This window comes from Oryzias latipes, chromosome 18 (assembly GCF_053564925.1).
Source record: "Oryzias latipes strain Hd-rR chromosome 18, Olatipes_Hd-rR_3.1".
NCBI lineage: Eukaryota > Metazoa > Chordata > Actinopteri > Beloniformes > Adrianichthyidae > Oryzias > Oryzias latipes.
In genome coordinates, this window is record NC_136254.1 from 32,547,989 (window position 1) to 32,568,515 (window position 20,527).

General features: G+C 43.9%; 3 protein-coding genes across 4 annotated transcripts in view; 1 reads left to right on the forward strand and 2 right to left on the reverse strand.

The window, feature by feature from the left end:
- LOC101175352 (uncharacterized) overlaps window positions 1-11,799 on the forward strand; it is a 35,703-nt gene extending 23,904 nt beyond the window's left edge. For both annotated transcript variants that reach the window (XM_078935795.1, XM_023966071.2), the window contains exons 16-17: window positions 11,142-11,236; window positions 11,313-11,799. In XM_078935795.1, the coding sequence (XP_078791921.1) occupies window positions 11,142-11,236; window positions 11,313-11,420 (203 nt within the window). In that variant the 3' untranslated portion in view covers window positions 11,421-11,799. The remainder of the gene's footprint in view (window positions 1-11,141; window positions 11,237-11,312) is intronic.
- Window positions 3,573-6,607, reverse strand: LOC101174867 (E3 ubiquitin/ISG15 ligase TRIM25-like). The gene has a single exon (XM_078935830.1). It carries the CDS (start codon window positions 6,411-6,413, stop codon window positions 4,749-4,751), a length of 1,665 nt encoding a protein of 554 aa, XP_078791956.1. The 5' UTR covers window positions 6,414-6,607; the 3' UTR covers window positions 3,573-4,748.
- A 2,783-nt stretch (window positions 11,800-14,582) lies between the features above and the next one.
- On the reverse strand, window positions 14,583-16,605 carry LOC144987001 (tripartite motif-containing protein 16-like). The gene has a single exon (XM_078935831.1). The coding sequence runs from the start codon at window positions 16,425-16,427 to the stop codon at window positions 14,763-14,765; it is 1,665 nt and encodes a 554-aa protein (XP_078791957.1). The 5' UTR covers window positions 16,428-16,605; the 3' UTR covers window positions 14,583-14,762.
- Between the last annotated feature and the right edge of the window lie 3,922 nt (window positions 16,606-20,527).

The window sequence follows — 20,527 nt, forward strand, 5'->3', positions numbered from 1 at the left end:
CCCACCTTGCCTCTGGTGGGAGGTTGGCGCCAGTGTTCGGCAGCGGAGCCGCCGCCAGTGTTTGAATGTGTGTGTGCATGGGTGAATGGGACTGTGAGTGTAAAGCGCTTTGGGCTTTCAAAAGAAGGTAGAAAGCGCTATATAAGTATACGCCAATTACCATTTACCATCCATCCAACCATCATCTAATTATCCTTCCAACCATCATCCAACTATCCATCCAACCATCATCTAATTATCCATCCAACCATCAACCAACTATCCATCCAACCATCATCTAATTATCCATCCAACCATCATCTAATTAACCATCCAACCATCATCCAACCATCCATCCAACCATCATCCAACCATCATCTAATTAACCATCCAACCATCATCCAACTATCCATCCAGCCATCATCTAATTATCTATCCAACCATCATCTAATTATCCATCCAACCATCATATAATTATCCATCCAACCATCATCTAATTATCCATCCAACCATCATCTAATTATCCATCCAACCATCATCCAACTATCCATCCAACCATCATCCAACTATCCATCCAACCATCATCCAACTATCCATCCAACCATCATCCAACTATCCATCCAACCATCATCCAACTATCCGTCCAACCATCATCTAATTATCCGTCCAACCATCATCTAATTATCCGTCCAACCATCATCTAATTATCCGTCCAACCATCATCCAACTATCCATCCAACCATCATCCAACTATCCATCCAACCATCCATCCAACCATCATCTAATTATCCATCCAACCATCATCCAACTATCCATCCAACCATCATCCAACTATCCATCCAACCATCATCCAACCATCCATCCAACCATCCATCCAACCATCCATCCAACCATCATCCAACCATCATCCAACTATCCAACCAACCATCCATCCATCCATTCATCCATCCATCCTTTTCTTCTGCTCATGTGGGTTGTTAGGGCAACGGTGTCCAGACTTTTCCTCCAGCACCTCAGGAAATCCTGAAGCATTCCCAGGCCAGTCTAGAGATGTGGTCTCCTGGATCTGGTCTCTTCCCAGTGAAACATGCTCCGCCCTCAGGGAGGCGTCTCTGAGGCATCTGGACTAGATGCCTGAGCCACTTCAGCCAGCTCCTCTGGATGTGGAGGAGCAGCAACCTTCTGGGTGATTGAGCTTCTCACCCCATCTCTAAGGAATTGCCCAGTCAACTCCCAAGATACTTCAGTTCTGCACCCAGGGCAGAAAACTCCACCCACCCAGAGAGGACAAACTACCTTTCTCCGGCCTCAGAGTTGGAGGTGCTGACCCTCAATCCCAACGTTTTGGAGTGTCACAGCGTCTGTTGTTGAGGAGCAGCACCTCCTCCATGGCCGCTCTTGTTCTGTTTCTGCAGAGCTAACCTGTGTTAGCTTAATTGTTTTCTGGACATTTTTTCCACTTCATTCATCTTTTATTTGACCTGGCAGCTCTTGCCAGTTTTCCATTCATTCTTTTAACATTTTCTGAGTTACAATTCTTCAAAATTAGTTTTAGGTAAACAGCTTGAATCTTTTTGCAACTCATTGCTTTATCATAGGTCTGCATCCTCAGCATCAACAAACTCAGGATTTTCTTTAATATTTTTTTTAACTCTCTTTATTACAGATCACAACAAATAAATCATTAGATATACATTTGCACAAGTCATAACATGTTTATTATGTCCAACATATAAGCAATGACAGAATAAACATTTATTTATTTATATTTCCATGTTTTTTTTTATCAAATTTTAACCAAATTAATCTTAAATACAAACTGCATGTTGTAGCTGCAGTCATTAGTGAAAGAATATTACATTGCCTACTGTATTATTATTACCCTGACACATTTCCATGTATTCAACATTATATCGCTTCTGATTGGCTGCAGGGTGTCCCATTAGAAGTGATAATGGACACGTATAAAAGAAGTTTCTTAAAATGACGTTTACCATATATACTAGAGCCCTGCACAGGACTATTTTCTTCATCCCGCCCGCGCCCTTTACACTCCCGCCCGCACCCGCAATATTTATGTCCACTCCTGCAAAACTCATAGAATTTAGTCCCGCACAGTAATAGAGATGCATTGATTTTGTATCGAGATTCATGTCCCTCCTCCAGCCTCATCTTTCCATGCATTCCTCTTTTGTGTAATTTGCAACTTAAATATTAAATATATTTTCCCAAATCCTGTTCGGTTAAAAGTGTGCGTGTGTGCGCGTGCAGACAGACGGCCTGAAGCGCGCTCTTAGTAAGAGGCGGGGCGGGGCGTTGCTCACCCCCAAAACAGGTTAAATGACTGAGGCCATTGGGCGTCTCTACCTGGTGCCTTCACGGAGCTTCTGCACATAAGACTCCAACAGCCGCACAGCCTAACGTAGTCCGCTGATATATATTCATGAGATATTCATTTGCAGGACTGATGAGTAAGCCCTGGCTGCAGCCTGCAGAATGGGTCAACATAGTGGAATGCTGGAATGCTGAGGAATGTGAACATGCTGGGGAATGTTAACCCCGCCCACATTGATTTGATTCACCTTTTTCAGTGCAGTTGTGATTGCAGGAAAGGGGAAGGATCAGTGAAGCACATTTTGTGTCATTGGTAATTGTATGAGGAAGAAAGAGAACAGAGGGGAGGAAAATTTGAATGGTGCAATGTTTTTTTTATGTATCACTCAAAAAAATGATTCAAGCCCCTCTTTCATGTTACAATAAAATTCTGGTTGTTTTATTTAAAAATATTTATTTTAAAAGAATGTATCTACATTTAAATACCTAACACAAAATGTATTAATAGTTTCCCCTATAACTCCAGTAATCTAAAGTAATTGAGTTCAAGTAAGGGGCATGCTGTTGAATGCTGTTTTCCTGTTTCTCTTTATTGTTTTGGCCGTCTCACGGCTACAATTTTTCACCTATTTTAACCATTCAACTATTAAAATGTTCAACTCCGTCTAATGCCTGGTATGACTTTTGGTCCTTCAAATCCTTCGACTTTTCAATAGTGAAAACTTTCGTTCGTTTTTTCCACGTAAAAAACGAAACTGTGGCATGAAATCGTTTAAACTCGTCTTCCCCCAATAAGAGGATACACGACGAGCCTCATTTATGGAAATAATCAATCTATTTATTTATACCGGCGGCCCCATGTTGTCAAAGTAGTGTTAGCTCAATGGGTTAGATAGTGGGTTTATCATGCAGAGGTTCCGAGTGCAAAGCTGACTGTAGACTTTTGTTGCATGATTTTTTTCCTTTGCCTTTCTTGATAAACTTAGTTCAAATAACTCAATTATATTTCATTACATGGAAGAATTTTCTTTGAGGTGGGGTTACTCATATTTATTGGATGGAAATCCTGCCCACAATTAAATTGAGTTCATCCAATGAGTTATTTTTTTGAGTCTGTGAGGCCAGACAGAATTTATTAACTCCCTAATACATGCACATTGAAACTTGTAAAAGGCATAAGAAGACAGGAATCACTGTATAAATTCTCTAATTCAATTAAAAAAAAATTTTACGTGCGCAAAAATTCAATTAAATTTTTTTTTTTTTTAATTTAGTGCAATGAAAAACAATGTAAAAGGGATCATGAATACAAAGAATGCATTAGGAAAATACTAAACTTTAACAAAACAGACTAAACTAAACTGATATTCCTGTTTTTAGACCCCCCCTTCACGGTGAGGAAAAACTCCTTAAAAACCGGTAGGTGGCAATATTGCACATGGAAACTTGTTAAACCAAAGAATAAGACAGGCTCAATGTGGGCGGGGTTAACATTCCACAGCGTGTTCCCATTCCTCAGCATTCCAGCATTCCACTATGTTGTGCAATTCTGCAGGCTGCAGCCAGGGGTAGTTGGGACTGATCGGGGGGGGGGTTGCCGCCCGCTCCCGCCAGCAGCACAATTCAAACCGCCCAATCCCGCGAGATTTGGGTCCCGCGGGACCCAATCCCAATGCAGCCCTTTAATATATACCACTTATACCTGCTGGCTAGTCCTCCTCATTGACTGCGTATGAGAAATGGACAGAGTGGCCCCTCCCCCCCTGGCATTCCAAACAGGAAGTGAAAGAAACGGCTGTTATTCAGTCATTCTATTTGTCAGAACAGCCATTCTTGATCACATGCCTCAATAAAAGTAAGTGGAGCCTGCTGGCCACCGCACTCAACATTTAAAAATAAATTTCGTGTAGCCCGCTTCCAACAAGCTCACTCCTGATTGGCGAGAGTGGTTACCATAGAGACGTTGACGCAGACTGACTCGGATCAATCACATGGCGGCACACGTATTGCAAAAAACTGAACAATTTTCTATGGATGGTGTCACACCCACTCAGTCCTGGTCCTCAGATACGGTCAACGGTTGTTATAAGCCAGCTGTGACAGAGGGGGCTGTACCTGTTACCATATCATATCGTACCATGTATCAAATAGTCCCTCTCTTCTGACATGCATTTAAAAATTAAAAGTAAGAGTAAATTACCATACTAATAATTGAGTTAATTTTTTTTTTTAAAGTGACGACAGTATAAGCGGTTTTATGCACTTCTGATGGTTTCTCACCTGAAATGTCCATACATTTTCTTATAATGGACACTTCATGGTTCAATATCCCCTATGTAAAAAAGAGAAAAAAAATCATACTTTCCAATTTCTTGCTACATTTTGATGTGATGAAGGAAATTCAAAGCTTTGGAATTATTGTGGCATCTTCTCCTCTAAAACGTAAAAGGAGATCCGCGCTTAAGTTTCATAATCTCCGCCGTGGTCCTGCTTGAGCGCAGAAGCCAAAGCCCAACGTGGAGCGGTTTGGTGAACTTGGTCAGGACTCCGTGGAGCAGAGTCATGGTGTCAGAGACGGCATAGAAGAGCAGAAGACCCGCTCCGTGGTCCAGGAACACTCCCACCCTGGAGGAATAAGGACCTGAGACAGACGTGTCTTCACCATTGTGCCAGAATGTATAACTGTCCTCTGAACAGCATAGAGCCCACGACTTCTTGTTAAATCCAAATCTACTGTCGTCAAAGTCACCTTCTCTGCTGATGCTCTTAAAGGTCACTGCAATTTCTACTTGTCCAGTCCACTCCACCTCCCAGTAGCATCGTCCAGTCAGACCCTGTTTGCTCAGAACCTGCCATCTTTTAGTGAATCGGTCCGGATGAAACATATAGAACTCTTTTTCTCTCATCATTGTAACTTTCCGGTTCCCCTCAGAAATTTCCAGCAGCTCATGTGCCGTGTCTGGATCCAGTGTAATTTTACGTGAACATAGCAGGAAGTTCTCTCTGGTCTCCAGCTTTGATGATGAGGCAGAGTCCTGGTCTTGGGTCAGAGTTGGTGAGATGTTTGCTCGTTTGTCCCTCAGGAGATCCTGTAGTTTGTCTCTGGTGTCTGCCACAGCTGCTGTCACCTCCTCAAAATACCTCCGAGGACGAAGGTGGAAGCTGGATGAGTGTGTGGACTCACTGAGTGCAGACAATGAGGGGTATCTCTGCAGGCACTGGCTATGGTCCTCTGTGTGAGAGAGCTGCTCCATCTCTCTGTCTTTGCTCTGCAGATCTCTGATCTCCTGCTCCAGCTTCTCCTGAAGATCCAGGACTCGATTCACTTCGTCCTCCTGCTGGGATCTGATCTGCTGCTTCACCTCAGAGCTTCTGTTCTGGAGGAGACGGATCATCTCAGAGAAGATCTCCTCACTGTCCTCCACTGCTTTGTCAGCAGCAGTGTTGATGTCCTCCACCTCCTGCTGGAACTCCTTCACAGCTTTTGCACAGTCCTGGATCTTCTGCTGGATTTGTTGTCGAGTCTCCTGGAGCTTCTTCTGCTTCTCCATTCTTTCTGTTGCTGCTGAAACCGTCTCATGACCTTTGTGTTCGTCCATCAGACAGAGATAACAGATACTCTGCTGATCAGTACGACAGTAGATCTTCATCACCTCATCATGCAGAGAGCAGATGTTCTGCTGTAGATTCCTGGAGGGGTCGACCAGCTTGTGTTTCTGTAAAGCAGGAGCAACAGAGTGAGGTTGGAGATGTTCCTCACAGTAAGAAGCCAGACAGTCCAGACAGGACTTGACGGCTTTCATCTTCATTCCAGAGCAGCCGTCACAGGACACGTCTTCAGGTCCAGCGTAGCAGAGATCAGATCTGAGTTCAGTCTTCTTCAGCTCCTCCACTAACTCTGCTAACATGATGTTCTTCACCAGAACCGGCCTGGGAGTGAATGTCTCCCTGCACTGAGGACAGCTGTGGTTTCCCCTCTGATCTTCTCCGTCCCAGTAGGTCTTGATGCAGCTCATGCAGTAGCTGTGTCCACAGGGAACAGTCACTGGTTCCTTCAGTAGATCCAGACAGATAGAACAGGAGAATTTGACAGAGGCCATCGTATTTTCTTTCTGCGCCACTTCTCGTCTTCACTGGGAACGCCGTCGTTTCGTTTCCTGTAAACCAGAAACTCAGGTGTGTCAAAGATGGAAAAACAAACTTCAGTTCACCTTTGGAGGCTGATTTCCAGAAGCTCTGTCTGCTCCTGCTCTGTGCAGCCCAGTCATTAGACCCATCCAGTGTGTGTCAGATCGGTGGAAGGGGCGGGAACAGGAACCAAACTTTGACCTTTATGTCATCTGGGGGGGAGGGGTTTAAAATTGTTTTCAACAAGTTAACAACCTGGAGGTTTTTATGTCCACTTATGAGTTTATGGACTCTTTTATCTCAGTTTTAGGTTTAAAAACCCTCCATTTGTTCTGAGGTTTTAACATTCTAGTCCAAAATCCTTTCCATTTAAAAACCCAGTGTGTCACTTTCCTCTTCCTGTTTTTATCTTTTCTGCTGCTACCATCTAGTGTTTGAACTGCAGCCCTGCAAATCACAGGAGACGTCCCGCCTCACATTGCAAACCTTTTTATTTACAAGTTTTCTTCTTTGATTTGTCCCTTTTTGTGTTTTAACATTTCAAAAATATTCACCAAATAATCAAACAAAACTCAACTTTATTCAGCAAAGACAAAGATAATCACACAAAAACTAAAACACCAAACAGATCATTTTATCAGCGCTTACAGTTTTGAATGAGTCACTTTCTTGTCACTTGGTGTCTTATGATGTAACTTCCCTCTTCACCTGCATTCCCACCACCAAGGCAGTGATTTCAGTGAGGAAGAGATTACTGCAGGACTCTATGGCCGCCTTTACACTGCATGGTTCAAGTGACCCAATTGCGATTTTTTCCTCTCATGCGTCACAGATCGGATATGATCGGTGAATGTGTAAGCAGGACAAAAGCGCATGGATTCCGTTTTTCTCAGATCGGATACAGGCCTCTCTCATATGTGGAAATAAATCGGAAACGAATCAGATACGTGCATTTGCGTGTGCCATGTAAGCAGACAAATCGGATATTCCCCAGTAAATGCGAGTCGTACGTCAGTGACATCAACTCAGGACACCACCAACTGAGATCACATGACTTATTAAGGTGCTTTTTGTGCGCTGATTTTGCTGTCAGCGTGTTACCTTTCAGCCTCAGGCTTCAGACCGTAGTCGGAAACCGCTTTTATGTCCGGTCCGGTCCCGGTCGGGACGCAAACGGCAACTAATGAAGCGGGACACCGTTGCTATGGAGAGGGGGGGGGGGGGAGCGCGGAGCGGGGGACTGTCGGAGAACCGTAAATTAAAGATAAGGTGTCTCGTCCAAAAGTTTTGGAGTCTTTCTTAACCCACTCTGGAGGCTGAGGGTTCAGAACGGAAAAGAGAACCCCGAGGAAATCTCCCGTGCGTTTCTGACTACGGTCAGAAAAGAGAAGTCATCGCGCAGGAAAGGTTCAACACTTGGATCAAACTGTTCGGACACCACGTCTGCAAACACTTCCTCATTCAAAACTCAGAGAGCCCAGCAACACTCCTTCTTTTCCTCTCCCATGCATCCCCTCTGGAGCGCCCAAGGCAACGCCTCCTTCTGTCGCCGCCTTGCCTCCATGACAACCGCAGTCACAAAAGTCTGAAGGAGGTCCGCGGAAGGCGGAAATACTGCTACGTAGTCCTCAGAACGTCTACGTTTGATAGTTTCAGCATTGTATAGTGTAAATGCAAAAATCAGATACGGGTCACTTTTAAAAGATGATGTAAGCGGGTCGTCAAAAAAATCGGATATAGTCAGAAAATCGGATATGAGGATCAAGACCTGCAGTGTAAATGCAGCCTAAGTTACAAGACAGAAAAAATCTGACACCAGACCACATCTGCGAACTGCTGGAAGTGTTCCTCAACTCCACATATTTCCAATTCATGGGAAACTTCTGTAGGCAGAGGCACGGCTGTGCTGTGGGCTCTCCAATCTCGCCCATTGTGGCCAACTTGTTCATGGAAGGGGTCAAAAGAAGAGCCCTGGACTCGTTCCCAGGTACTTCTCCAAGCCACTGGTTCAGATATGTGGACAACACTTGGGCCAAGATCAAAATCCAGGAAGTGGAGGCGTTCATTGATCATATCAACGCAGTCGACAAGAACATCAAGTTCACAAAGGAGAACACCCTAGCCTTTCTAAACTGTGCAGTGATCATTGGAGATGACAGACAGCTCCAGGCTGAAGTGTACAGGAAGCCTACTCACACAGATCAGTACCTGTTATTTGACTCAAACCACCCTTTACAGCACAAACAAGGCGTCATCAGGACATTACAACACAGAGCCCAGGAGGTGCCCACAAGCTCTGACAGAAAGAAGAGCAACGTATCCCTCAAGCCCTCCAAACCTGTGAATATCCCAACTGGGCATTCACCAGATTCCAACATACAGGGAAGAAGATAAGAAGGAACAAGAGCCGAATGGGAACAGTATTTCAACTCCTTATATCTCAGGCCTGTCTAAAAAAACTAAAAATGATTTTAAGAAAACATAAAATCCGAGTTCATCTCAAACCAGTTAATACTGTCAGACAAAAACTGGTTCATCCAAAGGACAAAATTCCTAGCTACAACCAGAATAATGTGGTGTACTCTATCTACTGCAAAGGGAACTGCAATGAACAGTATATAGGAGAAACCAAACAACCTCTACACAAGCGGCTTTACCAACATCGCAGAGCCAACCCAAGTGGACCTCAGTCAGCAGTGCACCTCTACCTGAAGGCCACAAACCACTCAATCGAGGACAGTGAAGTCTGCATTTTAGCCAGAGAGAAAGGATGGTTTGAGCGAGGAGTGAAAGAAGCCATCTTTGTTAAGAAGGATAAACCTTCTCTTAATAAGAATGGTGGTCTCAGGTTTATTCTTCCATCCATCTACGGCAGTGTTTTGAAACCTAAACAAACCGAACCAGTTCCACCTGGGTTGTGAACAGCTGAAAGAGATGACCATTTTGGGGAGGGAGTCACTGGCTCCCCAACCCCCGGCTGATGACAAAGGACTCTTAACGACCTGAAACCATGAAGGCTAAGTTGACAATACCATCCAGTTTCAGGTCTGACTCCTCCCCCATGAGCGCAAATAAGTATTTGATCACCCTGTGATTTAGTAAGTTCTCCCACTTAGAAAACATGGAGAGGTCTAAAATTTTCATCATAGGTGCATTTTAACAGTGAGAGACAGAATCTGAAGAAACATTTAGAAATCACGTACGATTTAAAAAAAATTTATTTGTATATTACTGGGACAAATAAGTATTTGATAACTTGATTATCAGATAGATTTCTGACCAGCAAAGACCTGCTGTTCTGCTTTGAAATAGTCCAACTCCACTCTGCTCATGATTCTAAATTAGTGGCTCCTGTTTGAGGTGGTTAGCTTGCATAAAGGCACCTGTGCCCCACAATCAGTCAGAAGTCTATCTATCAACATGGACAAAACCAAAGAGCTGTCAAAAGACACAAGAGACAAAATTGTAGACCTTCACAAAGCTGGAAGTGGCTACGGGGCAATTGCCAAGCAGCTTGGTGAGAAAAGAACAACTGTTGGAGCGATTGTCAGAAAATGGAAGAGGCTAATGATGACTGTCAATGTCCCACGGACTGGGGCCCCTCGCAAGATCTCACCTGGTGGGGTATCGATGATGCTAAGGAAGGTGAAGAATTTGCCCAGGACTACACAGGAGGAGCTGGTTAATGACCTGAATAGAGCTGGGACCACCGTTTCCATGGCTACTATAAGTAATACATTAAAACGGCATGGTTTAAAATCACGTATCGCACGGAAGGTTCCCCTGCTGAAGTCAGCCCAGGCCCGTCTGAAGTTTGCCAATGACCATCTTGATGAACCAGAGGAGTCATGGGAGAAAGTCTTGTGTTCAGATGAGACCAAAATAGAACTTTTTGGTCTCAACTCCATTCGGCGTGTTTGGAGGAGGAAGAAGGAGGAGCATCATCCCAAGAACACCAAACCTACAGTGAAGCACGGGGGTGGAAGCATCATGCTCTGAGGGTGTTTTTCTGCACAGGGGACAGGAAGACTGCACTGTATGAAGGAGAGGATGAACGGGGCTCTGTATTGTGAGATATTGGGCAAAAACCTCCTTACCTCAGTCAGAGCGTTGAAGATGGGTCGTGGCTGGGTCTTTCAGCGTGACAATGACCCGAAACATACAGCCAAGAAAACCAAGGAGTGGCTCCGTAAGAAGCATATCAAGGTTCTGGAGTGACCTAGCCAGTCTCCAGACCTAAATCCAACAGAGAATCTTTGGAGGGAGCTGAAACTCTGTGTTGCTCAGCGACAGCCCAGAACCCTGACAGATCTAGAGAAGATCTGTATGGAGGAATGGACCGAAATCGCTGCTGCAGTGTATAGAAACCTAGTGAAGAACTACAGGAACCGTTTGACCTCTGGAATTGTTGACGTAGCCTGTTGGACCTCTGGAATTGTTAATAAAGGCTTCTGAACCAAATATTAAAGTTGTTTAACTCAAGTGATCAAATACTTACTGTATGTAGAGCCCGAGCAGATCTTCACGCTTCGTAGTTTGTCCAAGTGGGGCTACCGTAGTGCGATGTCATTATTAGTCAAAGACCCCCGAACACTTATTGCAGGCTGAACAGTTTTGGTACCTACATCGGCACGTTCTTTGGGTTTATTTAGGTGTCTGGTGACGTGTCCAGTGTTAACTGAGCTTCTTTCTGGTTTCAGCTCAGCCAATCCCAGACCAGCAGAGTCCGGTCGGACGAGCAGCCAAAGCCCTGTTCAACTTCACAGCGGAGCGCGAGGACGAGCTGACCATGAAGGTATTCTGCCCTTAAAGCTGGAATCGCCCAGTCAGCGTTTTTCTGCCTGCACTGAGCTGTGGTGTTCCCCCTGCAGGTCGGGGACGTAATCACGCAGGTGGAGTCTGTAGACACAGACTGGATTTTAGGACTTGTGGACGGGAAACGTGGGATTGTTCCTAAAAACTATATTTCATTTCTCTGATGTGGACGGGGAACGGGACCATGGGAGCTGTTTCCTGCGCGCTTTTATTTTGATGTGCTGAGCACACGCCTGTTGTTTTGGACCACGCATTTTATTCTGAAAGTCTCAGTAGACTTTTTATTTTAAATATAATTTTTTCTAACTGGATGAACTTGACTCCTGCACGCACAAACGTCACCACATCCGTGATAAACCTTTACCTTAAATGTTTAAATACATGAACCCGAATGAAACTTCAGACACAGAAAGTTTGCTAAAGGTGAGTCTGCACCAGGTCGTGTGACACACAGGTATGTTTGTTCCTCACGTTTTCAGGATCTGACACAAATGAAGGGAAAGTGGAAAAACAGCAGGTAATGTTTACAGATCACTAAAGGGATTTTTGAGGTGATTAGAAGGTTTTTAACAGAAGAAACGTAAAAATAAATGTCCAGATCAAACTTCTTTGGGGTTTTTATCCTCCAAATTCAAGATTTTTCCTAAATAACGGAACATTTTGTAAAATTTTCTGTTTTTAGATCAACTTTTTAGTCAAAGGTTTTAGTGTTTTCCCGTTTTTTTATGTTTAGCATAAAAAATAGACCAATCTTCGTAAAGTCAGTTCACTACATTATAATCAGCAGATTTTTGACTTAAAAAATTTTTTTTTTGACTTTATGGTAAAAATTAGATGCATAATCTTTAATTTGTCTCTATCGGCTCTCATTCATGGACTTTTTAATGCAACTTGTGTTACTTATTTAAAGCAAAAACATTGGAGCTGAAATGTGATTTTAATGCTTTCAAACTTTTGAAATATTTCACTGTTAGACGGTCATCCCATAAATCCTATGGAGGGACCACACTCACCGCTTTGAGCCTAAAAGTTGCGTAAAAATGCAATTGGAACTCAAAAATATGCGCAAACAAAATAATTTTCACTCGAGAAATTCTCTGTTCTGTCCCGGCGCCACGCGTTACTCATGTGCCTCACAAGCCAGTCAATCACAGACCCGGACATGAAGGTTGATGCTGATTGGTCAGAAATTCTTCCAATATCAAACAAACCTGATCCGGTCCACGAGATGATTGCAAATGATTTTGATTACACATATTTTTACATTTTAAGAGCAAAAATTGTTTTGGTTGCACATATTTGCAAAATAATTTTTTTTATTTTTACAGTGTGTCAGAACAGTGTGTTGCATCGCAAAGGCACCAAAATCACTTCATATAAATCCACTTTTAAACTGACTTCAAGTTCAGAAAATAAAGACTGATAAATTAATAAACAGCATTTTTGGTTTGATATTTCTACCTGTTTCACATCCACCCATAACCAGTGCAGCAACACCAAAAAACAGTCCTTTAAGTTCAGCACTTTATCCATCCATCCATCCATCCAACTAACCATCCATCCAACCATCCATCCATCCATTTCTTCTGCTCATGTGGGTTGTTTGGGCAACGGTGTCCAGACTTTTCCTCCAGCACCTCAGGAAATCCCGAAGCGTTTCCAGGCCTGTCGAGAGATGTTGTCTCCTGTATCAGCTCTCTTCCCAGTGGGACATGCTCTGCCCTCAGGGAGGCGTCTAGGAGGCATCTGGATTAAATGCCTGAGCCACTTCAGCCGGCTCCTCTGGATGTGAGGGGGCAGCAACCTCGTTCTGGGTGATCAGTCTTCTCACCCCATCTCTAAGGAATTGCCCAGTCAACTCCCAAGATACTTCAGTTCTGCACCTGGGGCAGAAAACTCCGCCCACCCGGAGAGGACAAACTACCATTCTCCGGCCTCAGAGTTGGAGGTGCTGACCCTCAATCCCAACGTTTTGGGGTGTTGTGTTAGCTTAGCAACAGTTAATGATAACAAAATCATGTGGATTAGTTTAGCATTAGCTGAAGGTTGTTCTGGTTTAGAAAAAGATAATTTCTTATCTGGATCACAGCGTCTTTTGTTGAGGAGCAGCACCTCCTCCATGGCCGCTCCTCTTCTGTTTCTGCAGAGCTAACCTGTGTTAGCCTAATTTTTTTGTAGAAATTTTTACCACTTCATTCATCTTTTATTTGACCAGGAAGCTTTTGCCAGTTTTACATTCATTCTTTTAACATTTTCTGAGTTACCATTCTTCAAAATTACAAAATTAGATCTAGGAAAACAGCTTGAATCTTTTAGCAAATTCCCTTCAGTGCTTAATCATAGTTCTGCATCGTCAGTATAAACACTCACACTGGATTTTCTTTAGAAAACACTTTGTTTTAGTTCACTTTGTTACAGATCGCATCATATAGATCATTCGATATACATTTGCACAGGTCATAACATGTTTATTATGTCCAACACGATTAAATTATCAATGACGGAATAAATTACATTCCTTTATTTATATTTTCATGTTTTCTTTTTTTTTACTCAATTTGTGAACAAATTAATCTTAAATACAACAAACTGCATTTTGTAGCTGCAGTCATTAGTAAAATAATATTTTGTTACCTACTGTATTATTGTTACCCTGACATATTTCCATGTATTCAACATTATATCGATTTTGTTTGGCCGCACCTATAGAAGAAGTTTCTTAAAATGAAGTTTACCATATATACCCCTTTTCCCTGCTGGCTAGTCCTCCTCATTGACTGCGTATGAGAAATGGACAGAGTGGCCCCTCCCCCCTGGCGTTCCAAACAGGAAGTGAAAGAAACGGCTGTTATTCAGTCATTCTATTTGTCAGAACAACTATTCTTGATCTTCTACCTGTTTTTAGCATGTTCTTGATAATACTCCATTTTTATCATGATATTGTTACTATAGTCCAAGTTATAAACTGACCAATCACATGCCTCAATAACAATATTTGGAGCCTGCTGGCCACCTCGCTCAACATTTAAAAGCAAATTTCATGTAGCCCGCTTCCAACAAGCTCACTCCTGATTAGCGAGAGTGGTTACCATAGAGACGTTGACGCAGACTGACTCGGACCAATCACTGCTTACTGATGTCGTCTGGCTCCAACATGGTGGCACACGTATTGCAAAAAGCTGTAACTGAATTGTTGGAGACAGAAATGAACAGTTTTCTATGGATGGTGTCACACCCACTCAGTCCAGTTCTCAGATACGTCAACAGTCGTCATAAACCAGCTGTGAAGGAGGGGGCTGTAACCCTTCATACCATGACATCCCTTCTGACGGTTTCTCGCGCAAAGTCCATACATTTTCTGATAATGGACACTTCATGGTTCAATATCCCCTATGTACAAAAGAGAAAAAAAATCATACTTTCCAATTTCTTGCTACATTTTGATGTGATGACGGAAAATTCAAAGCTTTGGATTATTGTGGCGTCTTCTCCTGAAGAACTTAGCTCTAAAACTTCAAAGGAGATCCGCGCTTAAGTTTCATAATCTCCGCCGTGGTTCTGTTTGAGCGCAGAAGCCAAAGCCCAACATGGAGCGGTTTGGTGAACTTGGTCTGGACTCTGTGGAGCAGAGTCATGGTTTCAGAGACGGCGTAGAAGGCCAGGACACCCGCTCCGTGGTCCAGGTACACTCCCACCCTGGAGGAATAAGGACCTGAGACAGACGTGTCTTCACCATTGTGCCAGAATGTATAACTGTCCTCCATACAGCATAGAGCCCACGACTTCTTGTTAAATCCAAATCTACTGCCGTCAAAGTCACCTTCTCTGCTGATGCTCTTAAAGGTCACTGCTATATCTACTTGTCCAGTCCACTCCACCTCCCAGTAGCATCGTCCAGTCAGACCCTGTTTGCTCAGAACCTGCCATCTTCTAGTGAATCGCTCCGGATGAAACATATAGGAAGGACTTTCTCTCATTATTATTACTTTCCGTTTCCCCTCAGAAATTTCCAGCAGCTCATGTGCCGTGTCTGGATCCAGTGTAATTTTACGTGAATATTTCAGGAAGTTCTCTCTGGTCTCCAGCTGTGATGATGAGGCAAAGTCCTGGGTTTGGGTCAGAGTTGGTGAGATATTTGCTCGTTTGTCCCTCAGGAGCTCCTGTAGTTTGTCTCTGGTGTCTGCCACAGCTGCTGTCACCTCCTCAAAGTACCTCAGAGGACTAAGGTGGAAGCTGGATGAGTGTGTGGACTCACTGAGTGCAGACAGTGAGGGGTATCTCTGCAGGAACTGGCTGTGCTCCTCTGTGTGAGAGAGCTGCTCCATCTCTCTGTCTTTGCTCTTCAGATCTCTGATCTCCTGCTCCAGCTTCTCCTGAAGATCCAGGACTCGATTCACTTCATCGTCCTGCTGGGATCTGATCTGCTGCTTCACCTCAGAGTTTCTGTTCTGGAGGAGACGGATCATCTCAGAGAAGATCTTCTCACTGTCCTCCACTGCTTTGTCAGCAGCAGTGTTGATGTCCTCCACCTCCTGCTGGAACAGCCTCATGTCTTTCTCTCTGTACTTGATCTTCTGCTGGATTTGCTGTTGAGTCTCCTCAAGCTTCTTCTGCTTCTCCATTCTTTCTGTTGCTGCTGAAACCGTCTCATGACCTTTGTGTTCGTCCATCAGACAGAGATAACAGATACTCTGCTGATCAGTACGACAGTAGATCTTCATCACCTCATCATGCAGAGAGCAGATGTTCTGCTGTAGATTCCTGGAGGGGTCGACCAGCTTGTGTTTCTGTAAAGCTAGAGCAACAGAGTGAGGTTGGAGATGTTCCTCACAGTAAGAAGCCAGACAGTCCAGACAGGACTTGACGGCTTTCATCTTCATTCCAGAGCAGACGTCACAGGACACGTCTTCAGGTCCAGCGTAGCAGAGATCAGATCTGAGTTCAGTCTTCTTCAGCTCCTCCACTAACTCTGCTAACATGATGTTTTTCACCAGAACCGGCCTGGGAGTGAAGGTCTCCCTGCACTGAGGACAGCTGTGGTTTCCCCTCTGATCTTCTCCGTCCCAGTAGGTCTCAATGCAGCTCATGCAGTAGCTGTGTCCACAGGGAACAGTCACTGGTTCCTTCAGAATATCCAGACAGATAGAACAGGAGAATTTGACAGACGCCATCGTATTTTCTTTCTGCGCCACTTCCCGTCTTTACTGGGAACGCCGTCGTTTCGTTTCCTGTAAATCAGAAACTTAAGTGTCAAAGATGGAAAAACAAACTTCAGTTCAGCTTTGGAGGCTGATTTCCAGAAGCTCTGTCTGCTCCTGCTCTGTGCAGCCCAGTCATTAGACCCATCCAGTGTGTGTCAGATCGGTGGAAGGGGCGGGAACAGGAACCAAACTTTGACCTTTATGTCATCTGGGGGGGAGGGGTTTGAAGTTGTTTTCAACAAGTTAACAACATGGAGGTTTTTATGTCCACTTATGAGTTTATGGACTCATTCAAGATTCAATAAGAAATTTTTTTTGTGATTGTCAGTGAAACAACGAAAATATGTTTGGAGCATCAACAGCAGCCAGTCAGTTCGATTCATCAAATAAATACCCAATAAATAAATAACCAAATTGCAGCATCACTACAAAAGGGATCACAGCAAGGACTAAACAAGAAAAGAATATAAAATAAATAGGACAAATAGGACATTGAGTGTACACGAGATGTTAAGTCAGTGGTTGGTGTGCAGCAATGCAAAGTCCAGTTTCACAGTGTGTTCAGATGAGGAGATGGGGGGGGGGGGACTGTTTAGCAGCCACACAGCCTGACAGGCTGTTGTTCAGTCTGGTTGTTCTGGCCTTCATAGACCTGGACCTCCTTTCTGAGGGCAGCAGATGGAAGAGTTGGTGGGCTGGATGGTGCTGGTCACGAAGGATGTTGTGGACTCTCTTTAGACAGTGGGTGGTGTAGAGACTACTCATCTCTGCGAGAGTGGTCCCAATGATTTTCCCAGCTGTTTTCACCAACCGTTGGAGTCTCTGCTGATCAGCCTTTGTGCAGCGGTGAAACCGCACTAGGAAACCAAATGCCAGAACACTGCTGATGGCACAGTTGTAGAAGTTCACCATCACCTGCCTGGAGATTTCAGCCGTCTTTAGTTTCCTCAGGTAGTACAGGCGTTGTTGGGCCTTGCCCACCACTGAGGCAGTGTGTTGACCCCAGGATAGGTCCTCAGTCATAATGACCCCCAGAAATTTAAAACTGGTCACCCTCTTCACCATCTCCGTGCCAATAGTAAGTGGCTGATGGTCAATAATTTCCTTGGTCTTTGTGATGTTTAGGATTAGGTCATTGCACCATGACGTCAACTGTTGTGCTTCTTTCCTGTAGTCAGTTTCATTATTGTCGTTGATGAGTCCAAGCACTGTAGTGTCGTCAGCAAACTTGACGATGGGGTTAGATGAAGATGATGAGCAGCAGTCATGAGTAAACAGAGAGTAGAATAGAGGGCTCAGCACACACCCTTGGGGGGCCCCTGTGTTGATTAAAACTGTGGATGAAGTGTACTTTCCCACTCTTACACTCTGTTTGCGGTTGGTTAAGAAATCGGTAGTCCAGTTGCACAGTGCTGTGTTGAGTCCAAGGTGGTGTAGCTTGGCTTGAAGCTTGAACGGGGGAATTACATCGAAAGCTGAACTGTAGTCCATGAAAAAAAGCTGTGCATAGGTGTTCTTATGCTCCAGATGCTCCAGTAACCTACTGTATGGAGCACAATGACATCCTCAGTTGACCTGTTCTTCTTGTAATTGAATTGATATGTGTCCAGTGTTGGTGGTATTGCAGCTTTGATGTGTTTGATGACCAGTTTTTCCAGGCATTTGGCGGGAATGGAAGTGACCGCCATGGGTCTGTAGTCACTTAGACATGTGACATTTGATTGCTTAGGAATGGGGATTACAGTGATCCCTTGCTATAACGCGGTTTACTTTTCACGGTTTCGCTACTTCACGGATTTGCATCGTGCATTGTGTTCTGCATTCTGATTGGCTAAAAAGTCTCTCCGCTTCTTCTCGACCTGTGCGTCAATAACGTTGCCGTTTAATATTCACTCATACGTAAAACAGCTTGACAAATTTACATTACGTACGTGCAAATTCTCTTGCAATTTCGAGTTTCTCTAAAACCCATAGAAAAAAGAGCAATCAGGTCCTGGCTCGTACCTGGGGTTGGGGCGGGGGGATGCCCGGAACTCCTGGGTGGTGATGGGGTGCTTGTCTGGGGCTGTGGGTGCCCTTCTCGGGTGGGGCCCTGCGTTGGGCTCTTCCGGTGCAGCGGGGGGGCTGCTCTCCTGGTTGGGCTGGGGCGGCGCTCTCTTTCCCCCGTGCTTCCCTGCTCTCTGGCTCTGGGGGCCTCGCGGCGGTCTTGCTGGTCCTGGCCTGTGTGGCAGATTTGGTCGCTTCGGGGGGCGATTGTCCCCTGCCTGCTGCCGTGTGGCGTTGGAGGGTTCCGGCTGCCGCTGCTGCTGCGGCGGGGGTCTGGGTGTGGGGATGGCTGGGCACTCTCCCTCCTTCTTTTCACATTCCACCATCCATTTTAGAAGAACATAAACACTCACCTGAGCACAGGTGTTAGCTCACCTTTGCCCTGATAGTTTGCATGATTGAATGACTGAAAGATTTCACACTAGTTGGTTTAAAGGCATAGGTATGCGTTCGTGAACACTATCTGTTTCGTGTATATGTTGACATGTGGACATTTTTACAGCTAGCAGTTGTGTTGATAACATTTCAGTGTGTGTGTGGACAGGCCCCGCCCTTTTTGTACTACATTTGAACCTTACCGTAATGGTAAACAACCAGTAAACTTGTCTGCTCCATGCTGCTTCATGGTTTTATCCCCCCCCCCCCTCTCTAACATCCCTCTCTCTATTTCCCCTCTTTCCTTTTCCGTCCAGTCCAACACCAAAGATTTTCAAACATGATTGAAATTAATAAAGTTTGGCCTCAATTACAAAAGGGGTTTATTCAGACATACCTTTGGTTTAGCAAAGACAAAGACAATCACACAAAAACTAAAACACAAAACAGATCATTTTATCAGCTTTTACAGTTTTGAATGAATCGCAGGTGGAGTCTGTAGACATGGACTGGATTTTAGGATTTGCGGACGGGAAACGTGGGATTGTTCCCAAACCGTTTTTCATTTCTCTGATGTGGACGGGGAACTGGGAGCTGTTTCCTGCGCGCTTTTATTTTGAAGTGCTGAGCACGCCTGTTGTTTCTGACCGCGCTTTTTATTCTGAAGGTCTCAGCAGACTTGTTATTTTAAATATTATTTCTTCTAACCGGATGAACTTGACTCCTGCATGCACAAAGGTCACCACATCCGTGATAAACATTTACCTTAAATGTTTAAATACATAAACCAGAATGACACTTCAGACGCAGAATATTTGCTAAAGGTGAGTCTGCACCAGGTCATGTGACACACAGGTATGTTTGTTCCTCACGTTTTTAGGATTTGACACAAATGAAGTGATAGTGGGAAAAACAGCAGGTAATGTTTACAGATCACTAAAGGGATTTTAAAGAGATTAGAAGGTTTTTAACAGAAGAAACGTAAAAATAAATGTCCAGATCAAACTTCTTATGGTTTTTATCCTCCAAATTCAAGATTTTTCCTAAAAAACGGAACATTTTGACATTTTTCTGTTTTAAGATCAACTTTTTTATCAAAAATGTTGATGTTTTACCCTTTTTTTACATCTTTTTTTTAAATCTCAAAGTTCTTTGTTTTAACAACAAACAACCTTTTACTTCAACTTGTATGACTTTTTTAAAGCAAAAACATTGGAGCCAAAATGTGATTTTAATGCTTTCAAACTTGTCAAATGTTCCACTGTTAGACGGTCATCCTATACATTCTATGGAGTGATTTTTGTGCTGTTATTCCCAGTACCACACTCACTGTTTGGAGCCTAAAAATGCAATTGAAACAAAAAAAAAAATATGCGCAAACAATATCATTTTCACTCCGGAAATTCTCTTTGTTCTGCGACAGAAACAGAGCAGGGCACTGCGTTACCAATGTGCTACAAACGCCGGCCAATCACAGAACCGGACATGAAGGTTGATGCCCGCGAACAAACCTGATCCGGTCCACGAGCTGATTGCAAATGATTTTGATTACACGTATTTTTACGCTTTAAGAGCAAATATTGTTTTGATTGCACATATTTTTATGTCTCAAGTGCAAAATAATTTTTAAGTTTTACAGTCAAAATGGT

Excerpts from the sequence above, each read along its gene's own strand:
- LOC101174867 (XM_078935830.1), bottom strand. The coding sequence starts at position 6,413 with ATGGCCTCTGTCAAATTCTCCTGTTCTATCTGTCTGGATCTACTGAAG.
- LOC144987001 (XM_078935831.1), bottom strand. The coding sequence starts at position 16,427 with ATGGCGTCTGTCAAATTCTCCTGTTCTATCTGTCTGGATATTCTGAAG.